General features: G+C 40.5%; 1 protein-coding gene across 4 annotated transcripts in view; it reads right to left on the bottom strand.

The window, feature by feature from the left end:
- RSRC1 (arginine and serine rich coiled-coil 1) overlaps positions 1-19,042 on the bottom strand; it is a 182,516-nt gene that overhangs the window by 99,834 nt on the left and 63,640 nt on the right. For all 4 annotated transcript variants that reach the window (XM_082487297.1, XM_082487300.1, XM_082487298.1 and 1 more), the window contains one exon: positions 3,719-3,755. In XM_082487297.1, the coding sequence (XP_082343423.1) occupies positions 3,719-3,755 (37 nt within the window). The remainder of the gene's footprint in view (positions 1-3,718; positions 3,756-19,042) is intronic.

The following is a 19,042-nucleotide window of genomic DNA, read 5'->3' as shown; positions in this document are numbered from 1 at the left end:
GAAAACTACAACTCCCCAAGAGCACCCCAGTGGTTTTCCTAAGGGAATTTTTTTCAGGTTTGGATGATTAGCATTTTATGAAAGGACATGTGAGAAAGAAATGCTTTTAAAAAAAAAAAACCCAATTAAAAAAAAAGTGAAAAAATCTTATTTTCAATTACATACAATTTCCATAGGAAAAAACCCCAACCAGCCGGTCAGCCTGACACTTCCTCAGTAAGAGAGAATTCCAGCTTGCAGAATATAATTGACCAGCATGGAATTTTGCCAGGATAGCAAGATAAACATAATTACTCATATTAAGAGTGTTAATTAATTGTTTGTGAACACAAATAATTGGCTGCTTGGTTTCACAGCTCATTAGAAAGCCAACGATTCTATTAGACATTGCTGCCCAGTAGCCATACGAGGACCACTGAGCTGTGATCACCAGAAGTCTGAAACGATGCCAGTGAACAGCAGTGAGAGGTCGACCACTGAAATCAAGCTCCAAGAAAAAAAAAAAACAATAGGGATACCTAGTAAATAAGTATTAACACTTTCCGGATGAAGGAGGGGTTTTTCTGGTTGGGGTTTTGGTTTTTCGTTGGGTTTTGGGGGGTCGGTCGATCATTTATGGCAGTTTTTCTCCCAAAGATCACTCAAAAAACCCCGAAGAGCTGCCAGATGGAGGTAACCAATATTAGTTATGAATTAGTGACCCTGGTATACACTACCTACGGCACACGACGCAACTAAAAGTGTAAATAGTGAACTCCAGCAGGTTCCTTGGCAGCGCTCCGCACAAGCACTGCGACACTCAGCTTCGCAGGAGCTTCATCCGCACCTGCTGGGGGTTATTGATTAACACAGGACACGGGGAGCGCTGCTTTCTCGGCAGACGTTACCCATATTCTTACAAACCGCTGATGGGCTAAACAAGCTATTAATGACAGGTTGCTCTTCACCATTTCAAACGGACAGGCTCTGCTGCTTGACCACAAGGACAAGCAGGTTATGGCTTTGAAATGCTACACAAAAGACACAAATAAGGTATCTCTAATGAGTAAACCGCACGTGTGGCTCCGCGGTTCTTTTATAGTAGAGCTATTAATAGAAAACAGGACCTACTCAGAGTTGCAGATGTACAGTCATCTATTCCAAGGTTTCTACAGTTTGTTAAAATTTGTTACTTGGGAAAGGAATTAGCCAAGTACAACTCAGCAAATAACCACCAAAATTTCTGGAATACAAGACTAATTCCCTTGTGCTTCGAACTTTGCAGTTTCTTTTCCTAACTAGCTAAACAAAGGAATGCTTCGCAGCAGATGGAGCTACGGGTGGCCAGCAGGGAGCGGGGCTGTGCCCCACCGGGCCGGGCAGCAGCCACCGACCCAGCTCCTGCCGGAGAGCCAGCTCTGCCCCACCGAGAAACGGGCGCATCGCCCTGCTGGGGAGTTCTCCAATCTCCAAAGAGAATATTTGGGTTTATAAAAGCATCTCTTTTTAAATTGGAAGTATTTCCAAATAGAAACTGTAAAATATTTACCACGTTTTTGGTGTTTTTTTTTTTTTTTTTAGCAGCAGTCGTGATACCACTGTATTTCACTCCTGTGTGTAGCCAGGCGCTACGTACCAGGAGGGCAGAAGCTCCTCAAACACGGGGACGCCGTAAAATAGGCTGCAATCAGGCGAATGGGATACACCCGCAGATAAACCTCACGGGAACATACAGACTCCATAAAGATTATATCACAAATTGTAAAACATCCTTTTTTACAGAAGGGATTAAATAACAGAATACCAAATCAATATAAGGACTCTTTTTTTTTTTTTTTTCTTAAGGGGGAAAAACTTCCTTACGAGTATTTGGAGATGCAGTAATTTGAAGTAATAGGACCAGAGCAATCACGTGGCTTAGTTCTTCTGAGGAATAGCCCCATAATTTATTGGAGTCCAGAAGGTCTTTGTGAACCTGTCTGACATAATGTTGAGCTATAAACCAGTTTCCAGCACGAATACTCCCATCTGCGGGTGTCATGGGAAACAGTGAATTTCCTTGAGCATCCGTTCCCAGGACAGATTTTCTAAGAGCACAGTGAAAAGGAAAAACGTCTCAAACCTGGAGGTTTTTGATAGAACTTTCATAGAAATACAAAGCTGCTAATGTGTTTAAACGAAGACAAGATTTTATTCAAACGTACAGCGAGTTACCCAGCAAAGAACTTAAGGCACCATTCCTCTGCAGAGAGCCTTTCCAGTATGTTTCTCCCCCGAATCGCAGAGAAACCCTGAACACCAGCGAGCGCTCCTGCGGGTCCAGCCCCCCGCCCCAGGCTACTCAAACCCCACGGAGCCTCTTCCTTCGGCACCTCCTGGTTTGAGGTGACATTATAAATCAGACCTGCAGCGCCAGCTCTTGCAGCACTCCCAATTTAGAAAAAGTACCAGTCATGGTCATCTGTCAAGACTACAGCATCTTTATAATGCATTAGAAAAATCCTCTGAACCCATCAGATTACAACTACCTGACACCAGCAGAGGAATGAAACATTTTAAAAATTTATTTAAGAGATTCAACTCGCGTGCAAGATACCAATGAAACTCACAAACAAGATTAATTTTCAAACCGCTCTAAGAACTATCCATAACACACAGCTATTTATTCCATTTACAGATTCAAAATACTAGTTGCAACGGAACATTTAATATGCCACCATTATAAAGGGAAAACTGTTGACAACTATGCCAGAATATACATCCTTTTCGTCCCGCCGTTACTCCGAGAAGGTATTGGTACACAAATCCTACAAATCATATTTCCCAAGTGATTCCCCAAATGGGAAGCAACAACGGAAAAGCAATTTTTTCAAATGCTCGCACAATACATTGTGATAAGATTTTATTTTAATAGTGGTATAGAACAGTATATATTATTTAGATGTTATGTGAAAAAATTAAACATGAATTTAAACACTTCTCATGATATACTGAGATATACGTGCCGTTAATAGTGAATATTTTGATTTAATGGGATTTAATAATCTGTTTAGATGAACTACTTAATGTTCTGATGATTGCTGATATTAACACCCTAGGCTCAATGAGCTTCAGACTGGTGACAATATTGTATTTTTTCCAGTTTTGATCAACTGATTAGTTTTTAATGCTAAGTATCTCTTGCCATCACTTGCGGTTTGAATATGTTTACTTAAACCAAAAATATTTTCATCTCAATTATTATTTTATACTGCAGCACTGAATGGAATTTAAGTCTATACATTATTCATAAAGCAAAGACGAGAGAAAAAACAAAGCCGTGCACTTCTTTCAAAGACTTCAAATTACTAAAACATACCATATTTATGCATGCAATATTTGATTGTGTGTGTGTCTTTTTTTTTTTTTTTATCACAAGTTTGTTGTTTTCAGATCAGGATATGCCAAAAATCCAACACCAAACAATTTTTGTTTATAATTAAGGCAATCATCAATCCAAGGATTGTAGTCCATTTTATTTCATCTCTACATCAAAAAAAGTAATTTAAAAAAATTAAAATTCCCTTGAAATGGTAAGATAAATGAAAATGTAAGTGCCTTCACATAATAACAGTAAGCTGACCCTCTGGGAAATGGTTGACTTTCTCAATTCAAGGTATTCAAAGCTCATTCAAAAGTGTTCATTTGGAATGCAGATATCAAAGATGATGCAAATGTTCAAGAGAAAATTAAAACTTACCAGATGTTCTAATCCGGCTTTGATGTTTCCAGAGTCCCTGTAACAGAAGAACAAAAGTTCTAAATAGTTGCTAAACCCTTGTCTACAACGATTTATGTTTAACTCAGAAATGTCAAAGCCGTGTAATTTCTCGAGTGTGCAAAAATTTTTACTTTTAGAATCCTAATCATCACAATAGCTAAAAGGTATTGATTATCCTAATGCATTAACTACAGCATTATTTAAAACCTCAAATTTTATTTGCCCCAAAATTGCTATAAGCTGTAGCAATGCAACAGGACGCTTACTTAGAAACCAACATTTTTAGTATACTTTTCTCCCTATTAATATTTGAATTAATAAAACAAGACAGTGCGTAATGCCCTTTATCAAATCCGCCTTCAGTGGCTCATAGTTCTGCTTTGCCACTACTTCAAAAATAAAATTCTGCGACCGTTTACAAAGGCGATGGACTGAATGAATCGTATATTAACTAACTAGGTCACGGCACCCATACTGAAACTTTGCATTTTACTCCTGACAGCTGAAAAAATAGAAAGGTACAGATACAAAAATAACTTCGCATAAAGACAGGTACAAAAAAAATGGACCAAACCATCTAAGTAAAAATACTTAAAAGTAAGGAGAATTCACGACAATTAATCCCTAACCCATCCTGCTACGTAAAAAAGATAACCTGAAAGAAAACCGAAGCAAAACAAATTAGAAATCCCCAAATCCCCAGCCACTGGATTGGGAGTCAAATTGGAGCCAAATCCCAAGGAAGCTCTGCCCGCTTCCAAAACTGGAAGCGGACCCTTAGAGGAAGGTGGGCTGTAGCCACGGCTAACAAGGAGAGACCGCCCCACAGGTATTTCAGGTAATCAGTTATTGAACTATACCGTCTTGTAGTTCACAAGTTTTTATATTTATAATATTAATATTTCAACAAATTATTCAACTATATTAAACCACAGGAGCAAAAAACCCCAACTGGGTTCCTCTGGGACGGCAACCCATGCAAGACTGTCTCCTCCATTCTTCTTGATACTTAGTACGGGCTGCGTGAGGCATAATGTCAAATGTGAAATGTTACTAATGACACGTTTTACAGCCTTGCTGTACTGTATTTTAGACTTTTTCCAGAAAGCTTTTATTCATAATTTCACAAAGCTTTCAAATGGAACAAAAGCGTGTAGCGGACTTATTTTGAATATACCATGAATGAAGCAAGAGGAAAAGAAATGCACTTTCCTTACACCAATATTCTTTATTTTTCATCAAGAACTTGTTATTCAAGTCCATAGGGTACTTAAACTGAAATCACCTCCCACATCTACTTTTGAGGTGCTAAATGGCCTTAAAGAATGTAATTACTTTGGAAGCAGGACCCAAGGAGCTGGCGCGAGGAGCCCCCACCCGACGGGGTACAGCCCGCCCTGTTAGTGGGCTGTCTCCTGCGCTCTCCCTCGCACGACTTCATCAATATTTGTGCAACTCCTTTTGCCCTGTGCTGAAAGCAGCCTTAATTCAATTATAGGTCTCAAAACTGATAAAAAAGGTCCTGAAGTGGAAAATGCGAAGAGATTATTGGCAAATGAATAAAGATTTGTATCGAACTAACACGCAGGAGTACAGCAGGGTTGGTTTTTTTTTTTTTTAATCATTCCCTGTCTTAAGTCTTCTGGGAACAGTGAGTTTCCCTTCCCCTCATGCAGCACATCGATTTCTGAATTAGACTGCAATATTAAATAATTAATATACTTGCCATGATTGATGTTTTGCATTAGTTGAATATTAGGTTATCAATCAAAATCCACTTGGTTTAATGTAATAATATTGAAAAAGTGTCACTGGCTGTTCATCCAATTTGTAGTTGAGGCAGCACAGATAGTAATATTGGTGTAACACAAGGCTCTAACGCAGGAAACGCGGCGGTTGAACAGACAGAAGGCAAACATTATCAAACTAACCAGGACAAGGTTGAGGTTGTCCTAAATAAACCTTGTGGCACCTGTCACTTCCAATGAAAACCCCCTTCCAGCCGGAGGCCGCCGGGCATCAATCAGCCGTGACGACTAGTGAAGCCGTGGCATAATTTTATCTTTCTGGTTAAACAATAATTATACAAATAAGACTGCCGTTAGTAGCAGATTTCAAATATTGTGTTATGCAAAACTCAGACCTGTTGCTACAGCTCGGGCTAACGCAGAACCTTAGATGACTCTATAGAACACCGTAATCATTAAAACCATAAAACACTACCAAAAAAAGGCAAGAGCAGTTTCATGCACATCCGATATTATAACACTCCGAGAAAGGAACACCATAAGAAAGTTATATTAATTTTATATCAGTATCAAGTAATAATTTTTTTACTCAACTTTTACACCACATAGTTCCCAACAAGACATGTATTTGTTTCTCAAACCGCCTCCAAAGCACCAGGTTTATTTTTTTGCTTCATTAGACAAGTTTGGATTTATTCTTGAGTTTTTCTTCTTTCCATCAGAGAAGCTCTGGAATGGTATTTCCCCAATATAGTCAAGAAATTGTGCCGTAAAATACTAGTTGATGGGCATATATTTTTAAATCATAGATTAAAACCAGTAAGCATAATATTCGGGCTAATCCAAATGTTAGCTTTTGGTAATGCCGGGGGAAAAAGCTGCAGCTGAGCTAAATTTGAATCACGGTCATGAGGGACCTGTAACAACAAGCCAGGAATTCAATTAAGCAAGCGTAGCCAGCTTTTGGATTACTTCAAACCATAGTGTAGGTAACTAATTGAGGCAGTGTTAACTTATTAGCGCTAGTTCCTTTGACAGTAAACTAAACTAAAATACAAATATTCCCTAGCACTTGCTGAAAATGCCGATTTTCACCTAGACATACATTCACGTTCATAAAAGTAAACTCCCATATAAAACTAACCATTAATCAAGGGAGCCGAAAAATACGCAATATCTTCAAAATAGCTGAACTTTACCTATTCTATCCTAATACAAGATTTCACAAATAATTTACTTTTTAATACATCTATAGCAGTTCCACACAGGAATCGTACAACTCCTACTTGGTTTTGCACAGCAGAGCTAAACGAATCACCGGCTGCGTGGAGGCACGGTACCCCGGAGCAAAGCACCCCCAAGAAGCTTCGGTCTTAACATCAGGCTACAATGCCAGGGGCTTATTTTATTACGGGGAGGCTACCTAAAACCGAAGAGATCTCAGAGATATCTTCATTTATCACTAAAACAGGCAGTGGAGCTTGTTAGCAGGTCTCTGTTAGACTCTTTAAAATGACAGTTCCAAGAGCCGAGTTTAACCTGTGCTGCGGCTCAGATCAGCAGCCCCACACTGGAATATCCTGCATTTTTGCTTCAATTTATTCCAAATGAAAACAAACCACTTCAGTTCACTCTCTTCACTTCCTCTCAAGTTGTTATCAACTCGTTCTCAACACCTCCCCTGTATTTGTAGTTAGCAGTCGTCTTCGCCACAGTTTTTTGGGTTAGAATCCACAGGCCACACAATAATTCTAGGGATTAGGTGTATCTGTGGTTATTGCAGGATAATTTGTGTTGCAGAGCCTCGGGAGGTCTGCAGTCCCACCCCTTGCTCAAGGCAAGGTCACCTCTCAGGCCAGACCAGGCTGCTCAGAGTTCCATCCAGGCTGATCTTGAAAGCCCAGGCTCCCCGGGCAACCTGTCCTGCTGATTAAACGTCCTCACTGGGAGCGTCTCTCCTTCTCTCTAGTCTAAATGTCTTTTTTTTTTTTTTTTTTTTTTTTTTCCAATCTATGCTGGTTGCATCTTTCCTCCCACCACGCACCGCTTCAAAGAGGCCGACTCCATCTCCTCGGTGACCTCCCTCCTCATCAGGCTGGGTGGCTGCTGTCAGGTGCCCTCAAAGCCATCTCTTCTCCAGCCTCAACCACCCCCAGCCCCTCAGGTCCCCTCGCAGGGCGAGTGCTCCAGCCCCTGACCCTCTTGGTGGCCTGAACTCCACACTAAACAGTCCCGATGTCTGATATTTCTCCTCAGAAGCCAAATGAATAAATAAATCACCTCATCATTAGCAAGGCCTTTGGCAGAATCCCCTCCAGTCCCACAACATTAACTACAAGCTGCGAAGAACGAGGTCATACGCAGCATTTTGGGTCAGGCTGCACCACGCTCTCAAATGACGACCTTTAATCTCCACGCTTCATGAATGCCAATGTGTTAGCATTGTTGATCAGGCAGCGTTAGCCCAAGTGGTTACAGATAATTTTCATAGAGTTGTCTTACTCTTAAAATTTTCTCGGATCATTCAACAAGCGCATCCCATAATACTTCCAATAACTTGTCAAGTATAACTTTAAATTAATCCCTTTTTTGTCCCAGTACTCCTCTTGGACAAAGAACCTCAACATGAAAGATGTTCTTGGAACAACCTCATGTTTTCCTGTTCTTTATTCTCACGTTAACATGCTTCTCCTGCTTGCTGCCATCTAACGGCCTTCCCTGCAGATCTGCCTCTCGGTAGCACACGCACCTGCTATTTTTCTTTTGCACTTTATGAACCCCCGCTTATATCCTAGACAAACAACCTCAAAACAAACACCGAATCTCTTCAGAAGTCTTCAGAGCTTCTTTATGAACTTCAGCAGGTGACAATATATTATTAACACTTGCCAACACAAGCAACACGGAGCGGGATTATGTGAAACCCAGCTGGAGCGGTGGTCTACTCCCTTCAACACAGAGCTTAGGGAGGTGGGAGAAGATAGATAAAGGGAAAGCAGACAGAAATGAACAGAATTATGCCTTAGATGTTAGGAATCATACCAAAGGGTATGGTGAAGAGGATGAGTGAGGCTACTGCCATAAGCGTCACAGCCACTGCCTCTCCTGCCTTGAGCTTCTTCAGTTAGCGAGGAGTCTATGCTGGCCCAACACGGCCAAAGTGAGGAACAATCTTACTAAATGAAGCTATAGTGGAGGTGACGGCTATGGGAGAAGTAGACTAGTCAGCTATTTCTAGACCTTTCTTTTTGTATCTCATCTCTATTTTAGCAGATTGGCATCTCAACTTCAATGAGGCCTTTCCCTCATCATTTTCTGCTCCGATACTCATAGTCTTCTCAAAGCTGATCTGCCAAGAGATGCTTAGCTTGTCAGTAGGCACTGTGGAAAAAAAAGAAAATCAAACTCATCTAAACCAGAATTTATTATACTAGCCTTGACTACTTGCTCTAGCAGCATTGTTAATACTCCAAATTTTTTACTAAATCCCAGCAAGTGCCACCACCACCAGCTGGTAAAAAATTTCCTTTCTCCCTCAGAATGTGGAAGCCCACCACCTAAAACTCTACCAATCTGTGGCAAGATTGTCTCTCAAAGTGGCGAGTTTAAAGGCCAAGATCTCATGATTACCCAGACTACAGCTCAGCGCTGCATATTCCTGGGAAGAAGAAAAGTAGGTTTCCACGTGATTACACAGTATTTAATTCTAGCCTGGGATATCCCAAGATAGAGAACTGCTCCCTCACTTCTTATTTTACATATTCAGCCTTCGCAGGATTTACCTCCCTCAGCCTCAAACGTCTGTACGACCAGATTGAAGGTATTCCAGGTATCACATTTTAGAGAAGGAGGAAAACAAGGAATAGTTTTTTCCCTACTGAAGTTTTTAACGTTTTTCTAGCTTTTACCTCGCATGCACATTTTGGAATAAGGCGTTGCGTGTCCTCATACACACACGGTTTAATCACAACTGGATGGGTAGCCCCAACGCTGCGCTTGTAACCTTATTACCATTTAGTGATGCATTTACGCAAATATTTAAACCATGTTATATTCTGGAATAGATTCACTGACTAATCCTAACCTGACAGAACATGCCAGACATCGAGGGCACAACAGTCATGGCCAGATCATGCCTCTGTTCCAGAAAAGGAAAAGCCCAGTATAGAAAAAAGTATTTTCTCCCTATCAGCAAGAAGTAGAATAAAAGCACACAATTATTACATGTGCACGGGGACAGTTCCGAAGGCACTGCGTATTTGAAGTTCTTCCCTGAGCCAGCTTGAGTTCCAGCTTCAGGGTTAGAGAGTCCGGAATGCAGTTTTTAGAAATGGATACCCCCATCATATTCCGCTAAGTTTTATAGGTTTTGTATTGTTGTGTTTTCCGTAAAATTATAGGCTGGTGTTTCCAAATCCGACTTCAGACCGTAGATACTTATTTCAGTAGGCTTTGAAAGTCACAACAAAGATTACATAAAAATCGAAGCCCTATGCCTGTCCTCTCCTTCCGTGCCATCTTTAAGAGGACAGTGGCGATTCTCCTGGGTGAACAGGTAAATTCATACCTACTGGCTTTTGATGACACGCTGGTCCAAAACCACAGCAGTGGTCTGGCAGAACTGCTGGTAAAGACTACGTAACGTGCAGAAACCAAACAAAAAATGCTTTACTCTTCGACACTACTACTTAACATCATCTGGGTTACAAAGGAAAACGTGAAAAGTAGGGCTATATTTTTTGGAGCCATAAGTGGAAGTTACATCAAAGGGAGTATACAAAAGGCAAGAGGAGAAAACCATAAAAGAAAGTTATTTCCTCTTGCCTCTGTTATACGAAGATGAAGGAAAAAAACTCGAGTTTTTTAAAAGTAACCGAATAATATACCCAAACAATATTACCAATAACGAAAATCAAAATCCTTGCAATCTGCTGCTTACATAAGTTACACAAATCTTCTCAACACTACGTGTACCCCACAGAGAACCCCTTGACAGTGGCAATGGCTCTAAGAGCTGTGGCTCCTTGTACCTAAAAACCCGGTTTTCTTCCATTATTGGAAAATCCAAGCAACCAACAAAAAGACTACGAAATAAAATAGCGAAAATAATTTAGCAGTGCAATGCCAACATCAGAGAGGGTTAGGGAATGGTTAGAGAATCCTTCACTCCGACTGCTAGAAAACGCGCCCAGGATATTTCTGCGACAGTGTGGAATGTTGTTTTGCTCTTACTTAATTTCAGATACAAACGGTCTGGAACTGATCCTGAAGCATAAAGACTCCAAAGCTGGTGGCGCTGCGCTGAGTGGCTCCCTCGCTCCAGTCGACCAAAGAATTTATTTCGCCCAGGGAAAAAATGGTAAGAAGTTTGGCCAATTACTAATTTAAATGTAATAAAGATTCAAGAAGATCATATGAAGGTCACTTATCAAAAGCAGGAAGAAAAGCAGAAGTCACCCCCCACACAAACACATACGGAATAACTTGGAACTGCTGAAGAACTCAGCAGAATATAATGCAAGCTAAATTGAATCATGCTAAAACTGGGGACTTTAAACAGGACACAGGGTGAAACAATTTCCATAATATGTTATCCTAGAGAGAAGAAAAATCAGTACCCAAGAGACCTTATCAAATATTCAGGAGGGGAAAAAAAAAAAAAAATATATATATATATATATCTCCCTGGCTCACAGGGTAAAATTCAAGATTTTATGCAACTGAAACAAATACTGAAACCAAATAGAGAGGGGGGGGGAACAAAATACAGTGTTGATAGAACCAATATTTTCAAACAGATCTTACAGAAATATCCTTTTTGTCCTTAAGTATTTCACAGAAAAATGAGAGCCAAAATAACCACCCCAAGCAGCTCCCAGTTCTGCTTTACCAAGACTTCAGGTCAGGTATGGAAATCCCATAAACTATCGAAGCGGATTTCTTTATCCTGGTTGCCGGTTCAAGCCATTCCTCGGACAAACCTGGCAATTCAAGGGACCTCATAATGTGCAAGTCCTTGGAGTTTTTATACGCGGGGTGGGTTTTTTTGTTTTTTTCCCCCCAGGTTTTGGTCGGTCGGGGTTTTGTCCTCCTGTTCTGTGCACGGGGTTCCTTTCGCAAAGAGTAAAACCTTGTTAATCAACGTTTGCACACCCAGCAAACACGAGCAATTAAGCGTCGGGCTTTGGAATGTCACTGTCTCTGTTAACCAGATTATTTGGTAGTCTTAAACAAATCAGACAACTTTGGCCTCTTTTACCTTTTCTGTAATATTATTTAGTAGATATTCAATTAAAACACATCCTGTAGGTGAAAGTGTATGAAAACATTTCCGTAATGGACATCAGCGGTAGTAGGAAGTGTTGCTAATTAGCCTCAAAGTACAAAATAGATGACAAAAGTAGCAAAAAGCCCAGCAGCGTAAATGCACAGAACGCTGCACTGAATATTAAACAAAGCAGAGCAAGTTCTAATGCCGGTAAGCATAACTATAGTAAAAACTCTCTGGACTAGTAAAGAGTGTTACAGGTTAATGAGGAACATATAAAGAGTGCACAATAATTATCATACCTAACACCTTACCATCTGTGTTTGGATGACTGCAGAATATAAACACAGTTTTTCAGCATTAAGTCTGAAACTAATTACACGTGCATTTCCATTAGCATGCTGGTAGGATAAGTATTTAAAACGTTAGTTTTTCCGCAGCTGCACTCAGATCTCAGTATTGAAGAATATTAAATTTAGGTATAAGTCGGTGAGAAAATTTAAACGTTCTAAGCACTAAAACAATTTGAGTACAATCAATTTTCCATTTTCTGAAAGCTTCTAAATCCTCCTCATTCACCCAATTACTACTGTACTTAACCTAATGAAATGTTATTCTGCAGGAACAATACTATTCTTAAACAAATTTTTGAAAAATATAAGATTAAAAACTTCTAGACAAAGAATAAACTCCTAGAGAAAAGATGCAAATAAAATTACTATCATAATCTTTTGTTTTTTATTTGCAAGTATAAAACCGAAGAGAAACAAAAGCACGGAACACAGCATCTGTCATATCAGAATATAAAAAGATGATCCTGGCACAAAATGAAAAAGCTCTAATTCATTTGCAAATCAAGCCTGCCAGTTCTATTTCAAGCTGGCGGTAACTGTCAAGAGTTAACAAGATAATCACTTTCAATCCTGCCTTCAATGGTACATTACACTGTTATTCCATTCAATAAGGCCGTTCTTTGGGGCACTAGATGAATGGTTTTCATTTCTAACTCACACAAAAAGTTGCAAAAAAAAAAATCCATGGGGCTTAAGAAAGAAATCCCTTTATGGGCATTTATCTGCCGGCACTTGCTTTTAGGCAAAATGAGATATTTGGATACATTGGTGTCCATTCACTTCCTCTATTCCTCCAGGCCCCCGGTCTGTTGATAAAAAAAAAAAAAAAAAGAAAAAAGAAAAAAAGAAAAAAAAAAAAAGGCACACAAGGAAACCTCCAGCCTGTTTCAGCTTTTTAAACTCTCTATGTGCATTAAACAAGTTCTGTAATAATGTTTTGTAAATACTTCAAGAATACACAGCCCGCTACGCACCGAAATGACATTGTATTTGAACAGATCCATCTTTGTCTAAATTCATTATAAACTATGCAAAAAAAATAGTAAAAGCTCATGAAAATTGTGCTTAGGGAAACAATAACCAGTTCCTCATTAAATGTTCAATAAAAATAAAGTTATCAGTTAAAGACATATGAAACATACCTATGAAACAAGTTAATCTAGAATGTGACTGTATTAATAATTTGTAAATTTTTTTTTAAGATTCTGTGCTATGCATTCTTCCCAAAAGGATAATAATTTACTAAACTTCTATAAGATTTTAAATATTTAAAACTTTTTTGCCGGCACACAACTTTCTACTAACCTCTGTGAAAAAACCAACCTTCATACTTTTGCTCATTGCTCAGAATTCATGCGGTGAGGTCCTACCTGCACATTAAGGTTGGGCTGCACAGATATGCATTCTATTATTGAATATTCTACACTGACAATTTAATTCGTCTACACTAACTTTAGAAACAAATCACTAAATCTTTTCTTTTTTTTTTTTTTTCCTCCTTTCTTTAAATCCCCATAGAGCCCAGTTCACAGAACAAAGCTAATACCTATCTTCATCTTAACTGCGTTAAGCTGAGCCAGCCTCAGGTCCGTTACCCATAATCAATGCCAACATGGCGATACCCATCTGTAGATACATTTTATTTATATTTTTTTTAATAAAAATAAATAACATTTTCCTCAAACGCAGGGACCCATCTCGCCAGTCGCTTCTCGCGCTATTTGCATACCTTACAAAGAAGATTTTGATCATCTTTATAATCCATCACTACAAGTCAGATAAGTTTTCCATACACCCCTTGTGCAAATGCTCCTTTACCGTAAGAGTTTCTTTTATGAGAAATCGAAACACCAGAAGTTACCGGCAGACTCGCAGGCTTTGGTTTTGTTCTTTGCACTTCACAAGTTTCTTCAGAGGTTCTAAACAGAGAGATGGTCTTATAATTAAAAAAATACTAGATCATACCCCAAATCTGTATTAGCTCGTATTTACGTAGCATTAGAACAGTCTAATGTTGCCCTACTGCCTCTGCTTCCCGAACAGAAAGAATATCAAATAAAGGCGAATTAAAAATTCACATACTTTGGAAGGATCTTGAAAGAGCACAAGATGTTGCCCTTAAAACACAAATGAATAGAAAGAGAACAGATAGCGGGTCACGGCTTCAGGTAAGACTAATACAGTCCAAAAAAACCCCAGGAGCCTGCCGGAGAAATTTGGGACGCATTTCCTTCCTCTCTAGCCAACAGCGCTACATCGCCAGTACTGCTTAAAATAAACAATTGATTACAAAAACCCCAAAGCCAACCCCCCCCAAACCCACGCTCCGCTCCGTGAAGCCGGCACTCGGAACACAGCGCGAAGGAAGCGGCACAGTAATTCTTCAGTAAAGGTCAGAATTTGTTTCTAGCATTCACGACCGATTCATTTCCACGGCTCAGATGAAAGACCGGGATGAGCCAGCAGTCCCAGGACACCCACATTTTAAGGCCAAAGACTAAGAAAAGGTGGTTTCACATCGCCATTATCACTGGAGACGTGCGCAGCGCTTTGGCAACCATGGTCAAGTTCAGCTGAGACCCACAAAGTGCCACTTTACTGACATTCCACCGCTTGTGACTGCATTTGATCCAATTTTAGCACACTGAAACCTCGTGCTTTTTTAGGCATCGCTGTTGGGAGGGATAAAAACCCAATTTGTAAATGCTTTTTCACTGTTCCTCTTTGTGTCCCTGCAGTTTGATTTTGTCACTTTAGTTTAATTCCTCTATGTTCTTTCATCTGGCCTGAATGCGTCTCCCCAAGGACCGCACGGGCACACTCAGAATATACTCTAAATGTTTAAAATATGTTTAAATGTCAGACAGACACAGGTTTTCACTTCCATACACAGTAAAAAAATATTCCTTCTCCCGAAAAAAGCTGATCTACTCTACCTCAGAATATTTAGTTTCCATCTCCTCAACTACTTCAGCTAACATGGCTTGTAGCATTTCTGGTCATAAGAGACCTGAGCTTCAGGTTGTATTTCACAATTAAAGAGTTTGTTTCTCTCACAACTCAACGTAGCCCTAAAGAAAGCCTTTGCAAGTCTCGGGGTTTCAGCAAGACAGCCATTCCAAGCAGCCTGAGCACATGCTGAGAAGCAGGAGGAGCTCAAAGATTCCCCAAAGTAAGTCTGACATGAGGGAGAAGACCCTGTTGTTACATGACTAACAGGAACCAACCTCAACACGTTGATAATAAACCTGGAGGACTTCATAGAATCACAGAATGGTTTGGGTTGGAAGGGACCTTGAAGCCCCCCCAGTGCCACCCCCTGCCCCGGGCAGGGCCACCTCCCCCCAGCCCAGGTTGCTCCCAGCCCCATCCAAACTGGCCTTGAACCCCTCCAGGGATGGGGCAGCCACAGCTTCTCGGGGCACCCTGCCCCAGGGGCTCACTGCCCTCAGAGTGAAAAATGTCTTCCTCATATCTAGTCTAAATAGATATTCCAGTGTCAAACCGTTCCCCCTCATCCCATGGCTCCCCTCCCTGACCCAGAGTCCCCCCCCAGCTCTCCTGGAGCCCCTTTAGGCACTGGAAGGGGCTCTGAGGTCTCCCCGGAGCCTTCTCTTCTCCAGGCTGACCCCCCCACCTCTCCCAGCCTGTCCTCCCAGCAGAGGGGCTCCAGCCCTCCCAGCATCTCCGGGGCCTCCTCTGGCCCCGCTCCAACAGCTCCGGGTCCTTCTGCTGTGGGGACCCCCCGAGCCGGAGGCAGCACTGCGGGGGGGTCTCCCCAGAGCAGAGCGCAGCAGAGGGGCACAGTCCCCCCCTCGCCCTGCTGGCCACGCTGGGGGGATGCAGCCCAGGGTCCAGGGGCCACCACTATGGTACCGCACCCATTTTCAGGTCAAATAAACATATCATAACTATTTTTGAATGGCCCCATTTGCACCCTCTGCAGTATCTCTTCAGCATTCAAATGCATCTTGCCCTGCGTGACTCTCGAGCTTTGTACATGTTTTTCAGTATGTTGAAGTGGATAAGGAGAGCATCGCAAAGATCCTTTTATTCTAAGCAAACACTCACAAATTCTTCTAAAAGGCTGTTTTGCTAAAGCCAAGGTGAATTAAATATGAAGAAAGGGTTCTTCAAAATCTGACTTTCAGTAAGGAAGAATGTTGTATCTTCTACTAACAACTTCCACATTGGGCTGTGTTGCAAGACAAATATATAAAATTTAAAAGGTAGAGCTCAAATTGTTCAATCTTGATAGGAAATTAGTTCTTTGGCCACAAATAAAGGGAAAGAAATAACATTTCATCAAAATAGAAAAAAAAAAAATTGATTGCAAATTTCAAACATATCTGACCAAAACCAAGCCTAACAGACTGCGACAAAAATAACCAGGAAGTGCTTTAAAATTAATGGGACGGTTAGAAAAAAAACAAACCAAAACAAACCCAGCTAATGGAAGCTCATGAAAAAGAAGATTTGGAAGAAGAGGAGATCGACAGAGGTCATTAAAACAGTCCCACTTACAGCAATTCCCACTTCAGCACCTTCGTTTTCACTCGGTCCAACACAGTGCCAGTTCCCGATATGCTCGCAAATCACCAAAGCCTGAGAAAGCACTTTTAAATACATTAATAGCAAGGATCAGAACTTGGAGTATGTCTTGATGATCATCTTGCAGTGTTCCATAACAAAGACCTTCCGAGTTGTCAAAAAAAAAATAAATAAATCTGTCACGCTTGGACCTAGTCACAGTGGATTTGTACCTAACACAGCTACATCGAGATTGTAGAGAACAGGCTAATTTCCTTAAATTATCTGACAAGGCTAACAGTCCTCTTGATTCCACGAGCAATTAACTCTCTGCTAATTCAACAGCAGCACTAGGCAACCAACACTAATAGGTCTGTATCTTGCTTATTTGTTATTTCTTTCTCCAGCATTTGTAATGGCCTCTGACTATATAATTTACAAGTCTGTTATTATTTCAGAACATTAATCAATGCTAAAAACGCTTTTGGTCTTGTGCTTATTACACATCTGCTTCTCAGAGAGAAACTTCAGAAGCAATAGATGTATTCGGGACATCGCTATGCCTGTGCCGAAAACGCTGATACTCTTCAGAATTTGTCCAAAACATCACTGTGAGTTAAGTAAACAAGAAAAGATCTCCGAGTCCCAGTAAATCACAACTTATATTCATGTAGAAAATTTAACATCCTGAAAAAACCCCATCGAGTAACACTGACTAAACACTTCATGCTGGTTGAGTCGCACCAAAACCTCCATACCTTCTTTAATTGTCGAGTCTACTGGTCTTACCACATCACATTGGCCTTACTCATTTTCCTCCCCGAAAGGCTTGCTTCCATTAATATGCTTTTAACCTTTTACTAGCATGAAAAACTAACATCGTCTATTTTATTTGGCATTTATCATTCCCAGCACTGCACAGGGCAAGTCTCCAGTGAAAGCGGAGAGCAGTACTGGCTTTGCAAGACGGAGCGAGCTGCCGAGAAGTGGCCAGCCAAAGTCTAGACCAGAAATCTTGCTAGGCATTTTGTATTTTGGCATTCCTTCAATGAAATTAAAATAATTAGTATCGCACACTACTGATTTACCACCAAGTGGACCAAAATTAGAAGAAAAGACAAAAATATAAAACATGTCTCGTTCTACAGCCAAGATTTCCCTCAAAGCTTATTTTTCTAATATGAAGCCAAGAGATTCCTGACAAAATTAAGTACCATAAACATGGCAGGCTCCAAGGAAACTTGGATCTTAAGCAATTTGGAACTTGAAGATTAAGACCAGCACCTCCAATTGTACCTGCAAATATTAGAGGTAGAGCGAAACATTCTACAAAAACAACTTCTGACCAAATAAGTGGCCAGATCCTTCAACAGCAGCAATTTCTAGAGGATTCACAGACCATAGAGAAAGACCTGGAAATGTGGACGATCAGGCTGGTGACCGAGCAAGCAATTCTAGTGGAAAGAATTTCTAACCTGCAAAAAACCCAGCAAATATCCAACAACCACCTCAGGTTACAAACCTACCTAACAAATTGCAGCCACACATCGCACAGCCTACTTCGAGTTCTCAAAGTGAGGAGATAAGTTGGAGCCAGACGCCTCTTAGTCCACAGAAGTTACCTAAACCCCTATATTTTTAGTTGTACCCGTTTCAGTTCACCTCAGTTAACATCGCTCAGGACAGGAGACACGCTGAACATACACAGACCTCCCTCGACAGATTTTTTTATCGACACAAAATGACAAACTCTGCAATAGAAATGATCTTATCTGATCACACATCCCCTCCAGCACTCACCTACTCGCTGCTCATGAAGGACTTCCTCAACCATTACAGACTGATGGTCTAAGACAAGCCAAAAGCGGTGCTGGTTTACATTAAAATGTTAATTTTTCCAGCAAAGTAAGGCAGACGGCTCAGGGTGGTAGCCTCAAGCATCCCAGAGTTAGTCGCCACTGTGCCTGAATCAAACCTTTACATTCTTTCAAAGGAGGAGAAGACACTACGGTCTGCAACTCCTTCACTAACAGAAAACTCCGCCTCTCTACCATGCTACCAGAACTAAGGACTTCTCCCCGTTTTATTACAACATTGTTCAGATTTGTCTTATTTCACTCTTTTAAAGAAATGTATTCCAGACATTCTTACTGATGTTAAACAGAGTAACACGAATACTTTGCTAACTATTGCTAGAAGACCATAGTAGAGAACATTGGAGTATCCATGCTCTGAAAGAGATTTAAAGTCAGACTTGAGAAAAAAAAAAAACCAACAAAACCAAATTCAGAATACAGAATGACCACGCAGACTGATGTATGGACCTACAGAAATTACATATTGATATTGAAAAAAATAAATAAATAAAATCCAGTATATTGGCTCTTTTCCTAGATTTTCAGTT

The sequence above is a fragment of the Vanellus vanellus genome (genome assembly GCF_965231255.1).
Source record: "Vanellus vanellus genome assembly, chromosome: 8".
Classification (NCBI taxonomy): domain Eukaryota; kingdom Metazoa; phylum Chordata; class Aves; order Charadriiformes; family Charadriidae; genus Vanellus; species Vanellus vanellus.
The sequence above is the reverse complement of the archived record's forward strand: the minus strand, read 5'-3'. Positions and strand labels throughout refer to the sequence as shown.